Source organism: Schistocerca nitens, chromosome 3 (assembly GCF_023898315.1).
Source record: "Schistocerca nitens isolate TAMUIC-IGC-003100 chromosome 3, iqSchNite1.1, whole genome shotgun sequence".
Lineage (NCBI taxonomy): Eukaryota > Metazoa > Arthropoda > Insecta > Orthoptera > Acrididae > Schistocerca > Schistocerca nitens.
Genome location: NC_064616.1, coordinates 645,492,315 through 645,510,446, shown reverse-complemented (window position 1 = coordinate 645,510,446; position 18,132 = coordinate 645,492,315). Strand labels below are relative to the sequence as shown.

At 37.9% G+C, this 18,132-nt stretch overlaps 1 protein-coding gene across 9 annotated transcripts in view; it reads left to right on the top strand.

The window, feature by feature from the left end:
• LOC126248599 (uncharacterized) overlaps positions 1–18,132 on the top strand; it is a 214,846-nt gene that overhangs the window by 98,099 nt on the left and 98,615 nt on the right. For 5 of the 9 annotated variants that reach the window (XM_049949727.1, XM_049949728.1, XM_049949726.1 and 2 more), the window contains 3 exons: positions 1,510–1,566; positions 3,668–3,758; positions 5,516–8,645. In XM_049949727.1, the coding sequence (XP_049805684.1) occupies positions 1,536–1,566; positions 3,668–3,758; positions 5,516–8,645 (3,252 nt within the window). In that variant the 5' untranslated portion in view covers positions 1,510–1,535. The remainder of the gene's footprint in view (positions 1–1,509; positions 1,567–3,667; positions 3,759–5,515; positions 8,646–18,132) is intronic. The other 4 variants (XM_049949732.1, XM_049949734.1, XM_049949735.1 and 1 more) reach the window with 1 other exon arrangement.

The window sequence follows — 18,132 nt, the reverse complement described above, 5'->3', positions numbered from 1 at the left end:
CTGCACGGAGAGCGTGGTACTGAAAACTGGTCAGGGCACCAAATGTCAAAGTTTTTTGTATATTAAATTGACAAGTAATTCACACACACACACACACACACACACACACACACACACACACTTGCATGTGTGAAAACCTATAAAACACCAGACCTTTCCTCAGTCTTCAACCATTCCAGTGTTGTTATGGTTGAACAGTGTGATCTGTCTTGCTAATGAACTTGCATGGGGCATGGATAGCAATGTGGGCATCTGGTGGAATAAATCATAAATGTGAATGTGTGGTACATGGGCAATAGGTGTATTGTTGTTGACCATTACTGTAATTGGTGATCAAATAATCTATTGTCTATGCTAGTTGAAACATAACAATTATTGAATTGTCATGTGCATCTTTTGTCAACTTTTCACCTCGTATCCCCACTATAAGACCAATGTTGTTATACTCTTAAGACGGACAGTATTTGAATACTTGCCATAATCATTCATTCATGAAGTCAGTCTTCAAGCTGTCAGAGTCTCCTTTTGTCAGTGATCAAAAAATATTTTCATTTCCAATCATGAGTCACTTATGTCTTCTGACTCACTCAATGGTGGATATATTTAAGATACTTGCCAATGGGTTAGTATGCTGCTGCTAACTTAATGGCACTTTGTATGCAGCACTACTCAAATTGGTAAGGATTGAAATACGATCAAAATAAGACACCCTTCTGTCATTAGTGATTTTTGCCATAGAATCTATATATTGTGGCAGTGGGCTCCAACAAGCTGACCAGCTGCCAATTGATCCAGTGCATCAGTAAGTGGGAATTAATGGAATAAAAGGTCTAATGCTGCACCCTGGTTCAACAGGAAGAACAGTTTGGATGAAACTATATGACATGCAGTCTTCTTGTTAATGTAACAACTCTTTTGTTGTGATTCTCTTTCCCACCCTCTTCTGAAAAGACTGTACTCCATGGCTTATGATATATTGCTTGCTCATCCTGAAAATACTCCTGTACAAGGACTTTTTTTAATGCACTTACAGAGATTTTAAGAAAAAGTCTTTATCTTAAATCGAGAATATCCATTGTGTTTACTTGATTTAGAATATCCCAGACTCTGTTTTTTTCATTCTTATGAACCATGGTAATACAATACAGTGATTCTCTGAATTCAGAATTCTTGCTTTTTGATTGATTATACATATCATGTTTTTATTTGATACAGTGTGCCAAGCATTTATTCAAGCTGTCCAAGTCATCCTATAGAATACAGTACACCAGTTCCCCTATTCAAAATACCAATGGTGGCAAGCTGGTCATGTTTTATAACAACAATAACTGCAACAATTCTGCATGTTTACCCTTAACTGTGTTTTTTTTAACAAAATGGTTCTCACACAAACAGTTGGTACATGGTTGTATGGCCCCAAAATTCACATTAATATGACTGACTTAGTAGCTTCCAATATGCATCATCTTTTCTGAAAGGAATGTCAGTACATTGATTTTATTTTTTCAGGTGCTCTTAATTATTTTTCCAGTCTGATGGCTGAAGGGGGTATTATACAGAAGCAAGGTTGGTACATGATACCTTTATTCATCTTGTTTATCATACTTGGATGCCCATCTATAAATGAAAGCCACACATTCACTTGGTTAATTCGTCTGTTACCAATCTATATCAATTCCAGTGGTTTATACTCAATGCAGGTTTTAATAACCTTACAGCTGAAGCCATACAACAGCTACAACACATTGAATGGTTTGGATGGTTGTGTTAATTTATAAATTTACTCATCACTCTGAAAAAGCTGCTTCCAGAGTTAGTGTATTGTGAGATATGCAGTGAGCTGCTGTAGTAAATGAACTAGAGACACTGAGATAGTATACAAAAAGAGGGGAGCAGGTTAATAAAGCCTGGTTAGGGAAAATGAGAACTGAATATATTGTAAATGTGCATACTCTCGAACACATTTGAACCTGGGAAACATTGTTATGGAAGCATTTGGCATTATGCTGCATATTTTCTGTTCATAGTTTTTAATTGTACTAGCCTTCATAGACATGAAAATAAGCATAATTTGGAGGAAACTGTATGACACTCAGTCTGGTTAGTGTAGCAACTGCACTGTTGTAATTCTCTTTCTCTTCTTATTATTGTGATTGTTCTGGAAAATGAAGTGTTTTATGTCAGTCCACCAATACTTCACTTAGAAAACATCTGCCAAAAAGGCAGTCTGAAACTTTGAGTCAGGGTACAAGGTGAGCCGCAATATCTCAGTTGGTAAGGGAATTGCTATTGTGAAAAGTTAGGGTCCAGTTTTAAGTCCCCTGATCCTGAGTAGAATTTAATTTGTCAGGCGCACACACACACACACACACACACACACACACACACACACACACACACACACACACCCCTCTCCTCCCCCCCCCCCCCTCCCTCTCTCTCTCTCTCTCTCTAATTACTGCACTGCGCGCGCAGCTCTCTCTGTTTATGCATTAACTTTATGAATTGGTATTGAACCAAGTGTAGTTCTTTCATCCCTTACTAATCATACACAGCACAAACTTATTAATCATGTGTCCTTTAATTCTAATGAATTTGTGCTGTTCATCATTCTTTTCCCTAGAGCTAAATGAATGCTGTTGGCTGCTTGGATAATTTCTAGTCATTTTTTGACACATTTTTAAGTAAAAATATCATCCTACTTTTCATTCAAAAATTTTGATCATTGATGCTATAATAACTGTATGGTATCTGATTCTTCTCACAGCATGCACTGAATCAAAAAAGTGGATTATGTTTGTTACCTCATCTGTTTCCTTTGTAATTGAAGCATCAGAATTGATGTAGCATCATAGAGCAGTTTGTGTCTAATAATTTGTAAATTTTCTTTGAAACATTCATCCATTGGCTACTTTATTTGGATGGTTGATTGAAGCGCCAAGCTACAATTTTTTGCTGTGCCAATGCTACAAATTATGAGGTGTGCTTTTGCCTCATGAAAGAAGCTAATGCTCTCCACTTTAGCCAGGTGTTGTAAGGAACTGAGAATGGCCTCTGAGCCCAGGCAGTAGATATTATTGGTGCCTATATGAACCACAACTCGTAGCAGGTTGTGCCTGATGTAGTCAACAGCTACAGGAGAGCATCATCAACATCTCAGATTCCCCAGCAGACTTATTGTGCCCACACTGATCTTTATTCATGACCGTGCTTTCAACATATAATTTTGATGTTTTGTATGGCAAATATACTCAATAATATGAGAACAGCAGCATATTACATGCTTTAAAAAGCAAAAATGTTGTCTATAAACTTGTGATTGATAGTTTGTACTCTGAAAAATGCTACTCATGTATATGAAACTTTCCAGATTACAACTTATGGTTTATTAGAAAGGATGTTATGGGAATTAGATTGATTATACACTTTTCTTATTTGGAATTTACATACGTTTTGGGCCACTTTTGTGTATTTTCGTCAGTTTCACAACACTTTTGAAATGGCAGTTGTTGCTTTTCACCTGTATACACTCATATAACATGTACTACAAGCCCATGCTTGAACAAATATTTCAGGTTGCATCATATTTATATTATGTATATATGTAGGAGCATAAGAGTTTTCCTATAAATTGAATTTTACAGCAGATAACTTTTACTTTTCACAGACAGAGTGAGGCCACTACTACCACCCAAACCAAAAGGATGTATCCCTGCCCATCACTCTCCTGGGACAACTGCAGGACTCAAATCTATGAGGTACTGTCATAACGCTAAAATAACATTTTTACAAAATGAAGAAAAGTGATATCTTATCTTTTTGCCATGCCAAAAACATTATAATTTTAGGATAAGAAACATAAGTTTTAAATGTAACTGTATGCCATACTGATGAAATTCTTGTGCTTGTGGTCTGGCCATTTAGATTTTTGTCGCCCCACCTTTGTTTCGTTTATTGATTTTCACAGTACTTGTCAGAATATTTATTGATGGTTTCAGTGCTTTTAGTCAGATATGAAACATAGGAAGAATGCTCCAGCTGTGCTGTTAACTAGTAGCTACGTCTTTATTCTTCTGAAATGATTTTCTGAGAATGGTGTCCATGCCATTGGTACACAGTATTTTGTGTACTTATTTAGAAGGCCATAAGACCTCATAAATGATGCAACAGATTTTTACGTGGTGGGAAATCCAATTTGAAACCCAAATGATGAAATTTACTTTCTTATATTTTTGTCTTTCTAAGTTTTACTCTGAAAGACTACCCATGTAATGTGATTGAAACATGCAGACAATGTGATTTACGTGAACATGCCGTGATAAATCTGTAACTTGCCCATTTCTTGAATTTAGTTCTAAAGCATAATCTACTATTGAGAGCATTGTATATTTGTCATCAGTATAAGATTCATGCTTCCTTCTGTTTTTGTAATCTCTTCACACCATAAAAGCATTCGAGTGCCAAAGTAATGTATTACACATGGCCTAACTAACTCATTTAGTGACTTAACTACAGATGCATAGACCAGTACACTTTCATACGTAAAGGATCTTCTCATTATACATCGTTTCTTTATTACCTTCTTCCTTCCTTCTTCCATTGCGAAAGCTTAGCATATGGATTCCAGTTATGGTTTTGGACTTTCAGATGAGTTGTTTTTCACAGCCTGAACATAAATTCTGTGAATTTTTGTTCTGATAATATTCTTTTTTTGACCGTGATGTCTTTATTATTTACTTTGCATAATTTTTTACTGATTTTACTCATGTATGCCTCCTTTAAACACTTCGACTGTATTTAAAGCTGTGAAATAAATCTTAATGAATTGTCACGGCTGTCAAAGAATGTTCTCATAAATGTTGTTTCAGTATTTTTGGTGTGTTCCAAATTTTCTGTGGAGGTCTACCACCATAGCTCAGAGTGGTTCTAAAAGTCTGTTCATCGCTTAATTTGTAAACTAAAAATGGTCCTGATAATCAGTGATAAGTTCTATGTTTATGAGGATGTGATAGGATGATAAATACCTTGACAGTAATATTTCATATGGTATGGTTTATTTAGCTCCATGGAAGAATGAGCTTTTGAGTTGGAAGACTGTTTGAATAAATATACTGCTTTCCATTAATAACATTATGTTCACATGTTCATCAAAGTTGTCATGTCACTGGAGTCACTGTGAGAAATAGTTATTATTCCAATTCTCTACCTGTCGTGGCCTTGCTGCTGACAGGTTATTAACTACTAATTACAAAAAAACAGCAACAACTTCAGCATCATACCTATTAGCACCCATTCTGCTTAGACATCAGCAACCTTAAATGGAATAATGGTAGCCTTCCTGAGAATCAGCTCATGCATATCACATTGATTTGCTGCTTTTTAAATTTTATTTATATCCTTATTTATTTGTTTATTTTATTGCTAACTAATGTTTAGTTGTTAATTGTTTTCTTTCTGTATTTAGTTGCTCATCTGAAGAGTATTCTTGATTACATGACTTTTTTTTCGTTTTTAGGACAGTTACAAGAGGAAGCAGTTCAGGTGCAAATTCTTGTCAAAAGAGCATTACCTTTAAGGAAACAACATCAACAGAAAATTTTACAGAAGCTGGAAAATCAACAACATCCATAACAGAATTAAAGAAACAGTATGAGTGCAAAGAGATCAAAGATTTAACTTTTAAAAAATGTGGTGGACATGAAGTGTGTGAAGAAAAGTGTAATAGGAAACCATTTTCATCGAAGAAGCAGGTTCTGACAAGACCACAAATTTTCCCTAAACCACAGACACCAATTAAATCAAAAAAGGTTATTGTGAACACTGAACCTCCTTCCCCTCAGAACTGTGTAAAGCGTGTTGTATCAGAGACAGCAGTTGAGGAACTTAGTGAAACTTCTGTGCAAAAAGTCAAGATTCCAAACAAACATACCTCAAGTGCAGAGAGGTGCCTGGAATCAAAAAATGTAGAAGAGTTTTGTGTTAGAGCTGATACAGTTCCAAAAAGTGAAGCTGATTCCTATCATGTGTTACATATCAGAGCTCCAGTTGCAAATTTTGAGGAATTTGATTGTCTTCCGGAAAGTGACAGGCGAGATGTTCCAGTACGTCCCCCACGTTCTCCTAAAAATAAGGCGTTACAGGGAAATATATTTCTTAAGTGTATAGAGGGTACTTCGTTTTTAAGCTCTAGGGATAAATTTATTTCATCAAGCCCTCCTGACATATTGCTCAAAAAATTTGACAACAGTGACACATGCAAAGTCAAACATCTTGAGGTGAAGGCAAAAAGCTCTAGTTTGGGAAGATTTTACACACGTCATTTAAGTGAGGTCCATAGTGTTAACATATCGCTAGATAAAAATGGTAAAACTCCTATACCACCCCCTAGGAGGAGAAGAAAATCAGTTACAGATGTTTTACCTACAAAGGAATTAGAAAGCAAACAGGATTTGTACAGCCATATAAGTTTGATTAAACCCCAGAGCAGTTTTCCCGAATATGCCACTGTTAATTATAGTCAGAAAAAAAATCGCAAGAATAAATCAGAAGGTATTGTTTGTACTAATGATAAAACAACTAGTATAAATCCAGAAAAGGATCCAAAACAAGAAACTACAGATAGTTTTATTGATGACAGGCTCAACCTCCATGCCCTAAAGCACTTATTTGAAACTTGCAACCGTCCAGATGTAACTCATTTATCCAAAGAAGCAGCTATACCAAATACCAGTCATTCAGTAAAGAATGAAGTGCAGCTCAGTGAAATAGCAGCTGATATGGACACTACAGCAGCCACAACGTTTAGTGAAACATGTAGGTTAGATAAGGATGTTTCTTCAAATATAGATAATTCTGTGTTGTCTACAGAGTTTATCAAGTCAGATAACAAAGATAAAGGAACTGTCACACCAGAGAACTTTTCTGTGTGCAAATCTCAGTGTGAAGACTGTCCTCATTCTGGTGAGCAAGACGCTCCTAGAAACGAGATTAAGAAATCTAGTGCCCTCCCAAATGAAAGTGATATGTGTGCAACAAGTTTTCAAGAAAAATCGATGACAGATGTACATGATAGTTCAAGTTCAAGTAAGGTAGAATGGGTGTCAGTGAATAGCTCTGTTCGCAATAGTTCAAATGAAATTGGGAAAAGGGTAGATGAAATTGACAGTTCTTCTTATAAACAAACTTGTGAGGAAAATATAAATCTGTTAAAGGAAAATAATGATGTCACTATATTACTGGAGAATTCTGTTGTTGACCATGTTGAAATCACTACATCACAGAAAATCTGTAGTGATGGTATTTCAAGTTTAGAAGTATGTCAGAGCTCACCTAATGTAGACACTGGTAAGGTATGTGCCATCAGCACTGGTTCAAACAGTACTACATCTACTCAAGAAAAAACTGAGGCATCACCAGAACAGAAATTTAAGTACAGGAGTGCTGGAAGTGAGAAACTAATATTCAGATTACTGTCAGATGATTCATTAACTTCATCCACACCATCATTGCCGTGCAGTCTGACCCACCGTAATGCAGCATTAAACAGGAAGCATGCACGGCGGCTGTCATGGAGCAGCTGCAGGGATCGTGTCAGAGCAATGAGGAATGAACCTAGGGGAAGAGGTAACAGTTTATCTCTGTGGTATGATGATGGTGACCTCTCAAGTGGAGCTTTAGCTGACCTAGACAGCTCAGACAACACAGCAAGGCAGAGTTCACTAGAAGATGTGTTCCAAGGGAGTGAATGTGATGTTGCTAAGAAGTCACCTCAGTGGAATGTATATTCAAAGTCTGAGAGAGGCTTGTTCCCTAATGAAGATTGTACATCTATATCAAGTAGCAGTCAAGATAATGAATACTCTCTGTCTTCTATGAAAGTTGTAGCGAGCTCTGCTGGTAGAAACTCAAAAGTTCCAGAACAGAATTACATGAAAGGTGATGCTCACTCAGACCAAGAAAAAACAGACATCACAGAAACAAGTCAGAACTCTGATTCTGAGGCAACTGGTCATTTTAGCAAGGGAGATGCAGTAAAACTTACATCATCTGAGCAGAAAGCCAATAAAGCATTTTTCATTGCCAAAGAACTTATGACATCAGAAAGAGTATTTATCAGTGTACTGAAACTTTTAAATGAAGATTTCCGACAGGCTTTGGAAATGACAAGAAAACAATATCAATCTCAAATAATCCCCGATGACGACTTCTGTAAGATATTTAATAGTTTGCCACAATTACAAAGCCTTAATGAGGATCTGCTGCACGATCTTGAATGCAGAATTGAAAATTGGCAATCTTCTAAAAAGATAGCGGATGTCATTGTAAGGAAAGGTCCTTTCTTAAAACTGTATACCACATATATTCAGAATTTTGGAGCTCAGTGCAGTCATTTTGATGAATGTTGTCAAAAATATCCAAAATTTTTCAAATTAGTGAGAGACTTTGAAGCCTTGCCCATTTGCCAAAAACTTTCAATTAAGCATTTCATGTTAAAACCTGTCCAGCGAATACCACAGTACCGACTTCTACTTGAAGACTATTCCCGACAGCTGGATTCCTCCTCACCAGATTACGAGGATACCCAGAGAGCACTGAAAATTGTGTGTGATGTTGCAGACCATGCTAACAGAAGCATCAAATTGGGAGTAAGTTACCTAATCATCTTAATAGTACTAATAGTTTTCAGACAAATGATGACAACTGAAAACAAAAACTTTACCACATAAGTTGCATTAATCTTACACTAAATGTAGAAGCTTTTTTAACAAATTTTTTATCAGTTATATGCTCCTGGTTTTGAAAAGCATATGGTAAAATTTACAATACAGAAATTACAGCAATAATGTTAGATGTAAAATTTTCATAAGTTGTAGTCCACATGGACTTACTCTAAACAAGCTGTACCCATACAATTAAAAAAGTAAAAATAAAATATCCCTTGGTAAGATTCATACTTCATGAGAAACATATGTTAATTGTATGAGACATATAAGTAAACGTTTTTTCTGCTCAGCACCATTTTCAAAATGGTAAAGATCTGTGACATGTAATAAAGGGTGTCCCAGGAAGACTGGTTAATATTCAAGGAAATGACAGTAACGATCATTTGAAGTAAAAGTCTAGTAAACATGGGCTCTAAAATGTATGCCTTAAGAGCTGTGAGAACTTGTTCAGTAGAAGCGATGGGTGTCACAGTAACAAAGATGAACAAGTGCTCATAGCTCTTAGGTATGCATTTAAGAGCTCATGTTTATTTGCCTTTTTTGCTCTAAATGACCCTGCCTGTCATATCCCTGAATATTGGCCATTCCTCCTGGACACTCTGTATGGAGAGGGCCAAAAACACAATTCTCCTGTTTACAGTGACTCTGAGAGTATGTACCTGAAACTGTGCAAAATAAAGTAAGTGGAGAAAGTTTCACTTGCAGGGCAAGAAGTCTTAGGGACATGGGTATGCTGATTATGTGTGCTGGTTATGTATGCTGGTTACATTCCACAAGTGACCTACAGAATATCAGTAACAGATGTTATAGCCTCGCATGGCAATTTAAGACATACTATGACCCTCCATATTGTGGATTAGGCCATTCAGTAGGGTTTCCTGTTATGGCTCTCATTGTCACGGTAGTGCTCTCTGGAGGTCAGCAGTGGTCTGTCATGACAAAGTTACAAATGCAACCTTTCTGTCTGGAGCCTCCTGTGTGTGTTGTATCGGATTCAAGGCCAGGGAGCAAACTGACCACACTAGACAAACAGTGACCACATGTTACAAATACTCACCTACCAGGCCAGCCCTGCGTGACTGAATGTTATCATTCAGTAGGTGGAATCCAGTTCAACATTCATATTGAAGAAGGCACACTGCAGGATATTATCATTATAGACTGCACCATTAACAATACTCATGCGAAAGACATGTAATGAAATATATGCCCCTTCTTGCTGCTCCTGATAAAAACATCTGCATCCCCTTGTTGGCACCATCCCATAATATTAGCTGGGTGCAACATACCCCAGAAGCATTACAGATAAACATGACAATCTTTCTGCAGGCATAAACTTTGATTATGCACTGTCCTTAGATTAATTCACATTGTGAGAGACACTTTATATGCTGGGTACATGGCGCCATTGTGTGTGTTTGGCGGTTTATCAAGCAACCCCTTGAAAGTGATAGCACTCCCTGGTGAGAGACCTGTGACCCAGAAGTTGCAACAAGATATCTAGCAGTGGTAGGTGATGTGTTGTTTGGACATATTCAGGTATTTAAGGTAAGATAACTATCTTGGCACTGGGTTGTTGCATATGATAAACCTTGATTGTACATCTGCTCAGTATTTTTTACCTCGTGGAATTTTCCATAAACTGACATTAGTTGATACTTGGCTCCTGGTCCACCTTTTATTGAATATGGTTGGCTTCATATATGTCAGTGATCTGACCATACACAATGTATCCATATGTGTTTGCCATGCATCTTATTTCCATACAGATCAAACTGATTCTTGAGAATGTTGCTATTTTGCTCGAGACTCTTGTGTGAAACAAATTCCTGTCCCCCCTTGGAAGCTTCTTGTATCTTCTAATTTTCTGTTTACAGTCTAGGATATTATCTTGGAGATTTTTGATTAGAAGTAACTGCTGTTCTGTTACACATGTTCAGTATCTTGAGTTTTGAAACAAACATTTGGTGTGTAGTTAATGTCCTTTTGCGCTTCATATCAGTCGACACTTCTCTACAGGTAGATGTAAGACACTTTTCCACAGGTAGGTGTAATGTATTCAGTCTCATTGCAGAAGGTGATTCTGTCAGGGAACATGTTTAATTTTCTCAGAATTCAGCCATTTAATACAGAACCAGCAGCATACACATAATTACTGTATTTGTGTTAATGATACTGAAGCCAACCATGGGGATAGTGGAGTGGCTTCGGTGCAGGATGGCAGGTGGCTGAGGGTTGTGGCAAGGTTGCAGGCCAGTGGCAGCCCACATAACACACAGCTTTTTTTTATTATTATTTATTTTATGGCCTTCATTGGACCACTGTAGTCAAAAATACAAAGTTCTAAACAAGTTGTTACACATGGATACAATAACTTAATATGATATTTGGGTAATATAATTATTAGAGGCTATTCTTATATGAAAGGTGTTTTGCTCTTCTACCTGCCCAATATTTCTTCATTCTTTCAGATATTTTCTTTCTTTCTTCATCTGAGACAACTCTTCCTGTACTCCTTTTATTGATTTTCATTTGTAGTCTGGTTTGCGGGTCTTGCAGTATTCTGGTTTTCTCTGTCTTGTTTTTTAGGTCATCTACTGTAATTTGAAGTTCTTTTATATCTTCCTTAATTTCTGTGATCCATTTAATGGCGCTCTTGCTATTCCACAATTTTTGTATTATTTTTTTACTAATTCTGTTTTCTGGAGTTATCATCAGATGTCCAAAGAATGAGATGCATTTCTTCCTGATTGTGCTCATGACTGGTTCTATTTTCTTATATACTGTTTCATTTGATGCTATTCTCCAATGTCCATTTATTTTATACTGTTTATTTATACATTTCCTAATTATTCTTCTTTCTATTTTTAGTATTCTGTCAATTTCTGCTGTATTAGTTGTTTTGAAGATAGTTTCAGCTGCATACGTTATTTCTGGTTGTGTAACTGTTTTATAGTGTTTTAATTTTGCATCTATAGATAGACTTTTTTTGTTGTATGTAGTTTTGGTAATGTAATTTGCATAGTTCAGTTTTTTTATTCTATTTTGCCATGATGGCTTCTCATTTAGATTGTATGTTATTATTTCGCCTAAATATTTAAATTTATCAACAATTTTGATTTCCTCTTCTCCTATTGTAATTTTGTTTGCAAGTGGTGGATCAGCATAATCTCCGTTTTTTCAAATGATATTCTAAGGCCTACTTTCTCTGCTATTTCTTGTAGTGATTTCACTTGTTGCCTGGCTTCTTGAACGGTGTTGGCTAGGAGAGCAAGATCATCAGCGAATCCAAAGCAGTTTAAGCTAATATCATCTTTTGCACTTCCAATCATTATCCTCTTTGGATTGTCCTTGTACCCTTCTCTCATTATGTATTCCAGTGCACAGTTGAAAAGTAATGGTGATAAGCAGTCACCTTGTCTTAAGCCTGTTTTTATGAGGAATGGTTCCGAAATTTCTCCTCTAAACTTCACTTTTGATTTGGTGTTGGTTAGAGTGAGTTGTATTATTTTAATTAGTTTTGGATGGAGTCCTAGATTTCTTAAAATTTTTAATATTGAAGGTCTGTGGAAACAGTCATATGCCTTCTTAAAATCTACAAATGTTATTGCCAGAGGTTTGTTCCGTTTCTTGTAGTATGCCATAATCAGTTTTAAACTAATTATCTGCTCTGCACAGCTTCTCCATGGTCTGAAACCTCCCTGATATTCCCCTAACTCTTGTTCTAATTGCTCCTTGATTCTTGCATATAGGATCTTGGATAGAATTTTATATGTGCAATCTAGGAGAGAGATTCCTCTGTAGTTGTCTGGGTTGCTCTTATCTCCCTTTTTGTGTAGTGGGTGGATGATAGCTGTGGTCCAATGTTCGGGAAATTGTTCTGTTACCCAAATTTTTGTTAGAGCCATGTGTAAGGAGGTCTTGACTGTGTCACTTGCATATTTCCACATTTCAACAAAAACCTGATCTTCTCCACATGCCTTATAATTTTTTTGTTCTTTAAGAATTTCTTCTACTTCTCGGAAAGTTGGAGGGTCTAGTTTGTTAGGTTTGGTTTTTATTGGGGTATTTATGTTGATTTGTAAGGGTTCTTTGGGTTCCTCGCAATTCAGATGTTTGTTAAATGCTTTTGCCATGATTTCTGCATTTTCCTTGTTACTGTGTGTCATTCTTCCATCTTCATCTTTCAGTATTAGTGTAGGGGCCTCATATTGTTGTAGTTGTTTCCCAAAGATTTTGTAGTAGTTCCTGGAGTTGGTTTTATGATAATTACCTTCTATAGACTTTATAATATCTTTATGAAATCCTCTCTTGATTCTTCTAATATTTTGAGTGAATTTTTTTCTTTCATTTTTTGAGGTTGATGGCATTTTCTTCAGTTTTATGTGTTTGAAACTTTAACCATGCTTGGTGTCTATCTTTATGGAATTTGTCACATTCTGATGTCCACCATGCATGTTTCCTTCGTGGGTTCAAGGGAGCTAGATTCTCTGCTTCTTTTTTAAGATTAGGCACTAGTTGTTCTAGATCATCTGTTATTTGTTAGTACTTATTATTTTTAATTAGCTGATGTGGGTCAAACCTCCTTTTTATTTTATTAGTTTTTCCGGTCCTCTTCTTTAACGGTGTGAATTTGATTTTAATTTTAACCATATAATGGTCTGAGCCTGTGTCTACTCCTCTCAGTGCTTTAACATTGTGGATCTCTTTATGAAAATTTTTGTCCATACAGACATGGTCTAGCTGCCACTCGCCCTTCCTCCAGTCTGGATGTTTCCATGTTTTAAGTTTACTTGGCTTCCTCTTAAAGTATGTTGATTTAGATATAAGGTTGTGTTCTCTGCAGAGTTCTACAAGTCTTTGACCGTTTTTGTTTGTAAATTTATGTGGACTCCATTTTCCAATTATATCTTTATATTTCCTTTCTTTTCCCAACTGAGCATTGAAATCTCCCAATAAGATTTTTACATTCTTTTTATTTACTGTGTTCACAGTTTGTTCTAGAAGGTCCCAAAATTTATCTACCTCTTCCTTTGTTTTTGTTAGACAATTTTTTTCATTTGTTGGGGCATGAGCATTTATTATTGTGTAGGTTTTATTCATTGTTTTAAAGCTTAGAGTCTCAGTTCTTGGTGATACTGCTTGGAAATCCATTACTGAATCTATTATTTTTATGTTTACTAAAAACCCTGTTCCAAACTGGGGACATTGTTTCATTGCCCTCGGTCTTGGTTTCCCATTATAAATTCTGTATCCTTGTGATTCGAATGGGTCCTCTGTGGTGTTTCTCATTTCTTGGATCCCTGTTATTAAAATTTTTTGTTTATTTAGTTCATCTGTGAGCTCCTTGAGTTTTCCAGTCTGAAGTAGTGAGTTTATGTTGTGTGGTGCTATTTAATTTATTTGTTTATGTTTAATCTTCTTTTTGTGTTTTAGTGTGCATTTGGATGGTTGCAAACGCTCCAATTCGTTGCTGTCTTCTAGTTGACTACCCACTGAATCCGATGTAGCCTTTTCCTGCCTTTTTGAGCAGGATGGTGGAATTTTTTTCCTAAAAGACCTTTCCATTTTTGACTGTCGAAGATTGTCAACCTTAGTTGGAGCAAGCTCCACACAGCTACCAAAATAAACCTTTTATTTTACTCAGACATTTGCACTCTGCCCCTATCGGCACAAGTTACATGTGTCATGCTGCAAACCACGCATCATCAGTGATGGACAGAATTCTTACAGTGGTAGCCAACTCCTTGGTGGACAGCTGTGACCCAATGGGTGATGGTGGGGTGTGCCACAGCTGCTGCTATTATGGTATTGTTATTGGTGAAAGGCAGCTGCCATGCCTGAGACTTGATCCAGTGTCTTCCTGGGTGGGAGTCAGGCCTGCTGATGGAATGGACTTTGGATAGCCCTGTCGTGGCACGGCTCAAAGTCTGGAAGGTGGACTTATTGTTAGTGCAGGAGATAGGTATAGTGATGGAGGCCTGAACTTGTGACTACTGCTGGCAGCTTCATAATGTCCCCTTGTCTGCCACAGCCTCCATGTAGTAATGCTTGGCTGCAAATGATTTTGCTACAAAGTGATGTCTCTTTAAGCAGGATAGCAATACGCCTTTTATGCCGATGTGCTGCTTTCAGTCACATTCTTGGCATCACCACTGAAACCTGTTGGTGGAGAAATCTCCTTGCCTGTACTGCAACAAGTATCTTACTGCTGTGCTGCCCATTTTGCAGAGCCAAGCCTAGCCTGTCTAACAATGGATAAACAGCCCTGTTACTGTAATTGGAATGTCTACATCACACACTTGCCAGGTGGCAGCAGCTGTTGCAATGCTTTACCTCCACACTCCCACATATTCCCATAGATTTACCCACAAAACAGTAGTGCTGCTACATTACCCCCTTGAAGATCCAGACCCCTGAGTCTCCACATAGATCGAATCTACAACCGAGATTCCCATGCCCAGTAAATGTTGTATCACGTTTTATGAAACATGTTTCCATCACAGGAGTGTCCGGCGGCTTAAACCACATGGTTCTGAGACCCCATTTAACCTACTAAGCTTACTATACTTACTCTTACACTACTAGACTACTTCTGTACTACTCCACTGAATTAGTTCTCTTGGAACCCACATTACATTCTACCTTTACTTTTTTGCTCTGCTAGTTATGTGTCATTGGCAACTTCTCCCTCCCTCCCTCCCTCCCTCCCTCCCTCCATGTCCTCACATCCTGTTCCACGGCTTCTTCGTTTCCTCCTAAGCTCTAGGGAACACATTCCTCATATGGAAATATATGTTCTTTACCATCTTAGCCACAACATCTGCAACATAACTATCAACAACTTTTTGTACATTTCCTGTAGTATCTAAATTAGCATTATCATCTGCAGTTCCACTCTGCATGTTGCAAATTTAGTTGGCAGATGCACTTGTGCATTTCGTCCAGGCTCTACGGCCTCTAAAAAACACCCATTATCCTGCAATGAGATAGTTAGTGTGGCACTTGGATCACTCACTTTGCTATCCACACACTTATTCACTTTCGTACAGCCCACACTCATTCCTGCTACCCCGGCCTCCACAATTCCATATGATATCTGAGCTGGTACTTCTACAATACTCCCCATGCTTTTAACAACTTATTCCATGCATTGTGTAAACTCTCAGTAATTTGTATAATGTTGCCACTCCATTTAATAATTATCATAATCTTCCCACTCACAAACTTGTCCCACCAGTCATCAGATTCTCTGTTCTCTCCTCCACCTTTCCAGATTGATTGGGTTAACTATATTAAAAGTTGTTGGACAAGTTGTGTGACCAGTCAGTCCATCTCCAGGACTGTCCCTCTTCCTTCCAATGTTCTCCATATGCCTCCTCTCTTTCCCTTCTATCCATCCTCTCCAAAATCTTCCTATTCCTCATGTCCCAAGGACAATTTTTAATCCACGAGTCATCGAACCCTCTCTGCTTCTTCTCCACATACTATGGAGTTCTGCAGTAAGCTGTTTCTTTCTCCCTATCCCGAAGTGCTTCCATTCTCAGACAGTTGGGTATTGTCCACTTCAGTTTTTACAATTTTGAACACCTCATCTGAGGAGCCCCCTGTGGTATTGAAAACTTCTCTCACTGTGGTACTGACCACGACATTATTACCTTTTATCAATTACACACAGAAATGACAAGGACACTTAAACATACTTCGATCCCACACCTCTTACTTCTTTACATGCTTACATACTGAGCAACACTTGTTGTACACCTGTGCGCCTTACAGATGGTCCACAATATCGTGCATTTCTTTTGATTGTCATACTCTGGTGTCATGATAATTCCATTCAATGAAAATGTCAAAACAGGAAAATGAAATCAGATTATGAGAACACTTAACTGTGACACTATCATATTACTTCTTACTACAAGCTAACTACTCTTGCCTGATTGGCTGCACATAATTATTATTTAGACATGGAAATGAGGACTAAATTTAGTTTCACCTCCTGAATTGTTACTCATGATTAACAGCTTATTTGCTACTAGACAGTGAGAGAGACACATCTCTTTTGTGTGATAGCACCCATTGCAAAAACCAACATTCTTATTTCCACATCCACAGAACCCCGTCTGCATTTACCTGCCACATATTGAGCCCATGTTATACATATGACCAAAGACCCACTGCCCTGCTATGATACTCAAAGTCGACCAAAAACACTGCACCCGCCACATCATATGTCAACAAAACTGCATCCGCACAGAAGTGGAGTCGTATTCTTCATCCACAGGTGACAATTGTAAGCACTATCACTCTTTCTGCTGTCATCAAATGACGTGGTGACTGGGTGAAAGATTCCACTGCTGATACCAAATGAAGCTGACCCGGGGGATTGGGGTGGCTTTGATGCAGGATGGCAGACAGCAGAGTGTTCTGGCAGGGTTGCAGGACAGTGTCGTCCCAGGGGAACACAGCATATTAAAGTAAATATGGTATTTTACTCAGTCATTTGCACTCTGCTGATGCGGAGTAGTGACCACCCCCCTCTTAGAGATGCAGTGGCCCCATGGCAAGTGCTAGCACCCAGCTGGCTGCTCTAAAACTCACTCAGGATTGCCAACACCTGTGCACAGTATGTGTCGCACAACCTGGTTACGTTAGTCGTGCCACAAGCACACAGCATGTCGAGGTGGCCGGAATTCTTGCAGTGATAGCTGGCTCCTTGGTGCAGTCAGGCCTCACTGATGGGGTGGACCTGGGTAGCCCTGTCACGCTGTGGCACCAAGTCCAGATGTAGTGCAGGAGGCAGGTATGGTGACAGAGGCCCTAACTCATGACTGCTGCATGCAGCGTCATGGCATCCTCTTGTCCAGCATAGCCTATAACCTCCACATTCCAATAGCACTACTGGGCTGTAAATGATTTTACTACAGAGTGACAGCTATTTATACTGGATAGCAGCACACCTGTTAAGCCTACATGCCACTTCAAGTCACATTCTTGAAAACACCATTGAAGCCCATTGGTGGAGAAACCCCCTTGCCTGTACTGCAGGAACCATATTCCTATCGCTGTACATACATACATACATACATACATACATACATACATTCATAGATACATTAATCCTTGTTCCATAGGTCATGAATGATGATGTGGAACGTGTTGCTGTAACATAAGTTTTCTTTACCTAAAATAATTAATTAATTGTTTTACAGTTACTACTTCATATCTAAAAAATAATCTATTGAGTAGAAGGAGTTGTCATTCAGAAATTCTTTTAAATGTTGGTTGGCTATCTGTCAGACCCTTAATGCTGTTTGGCAAGTGACCAAAGATTTTTGTGGCAGCATAATTCACCCCTTTGCCAAAGTGAGATTTAATCCAGAATAGTGAAGATCATCCTTTCTTC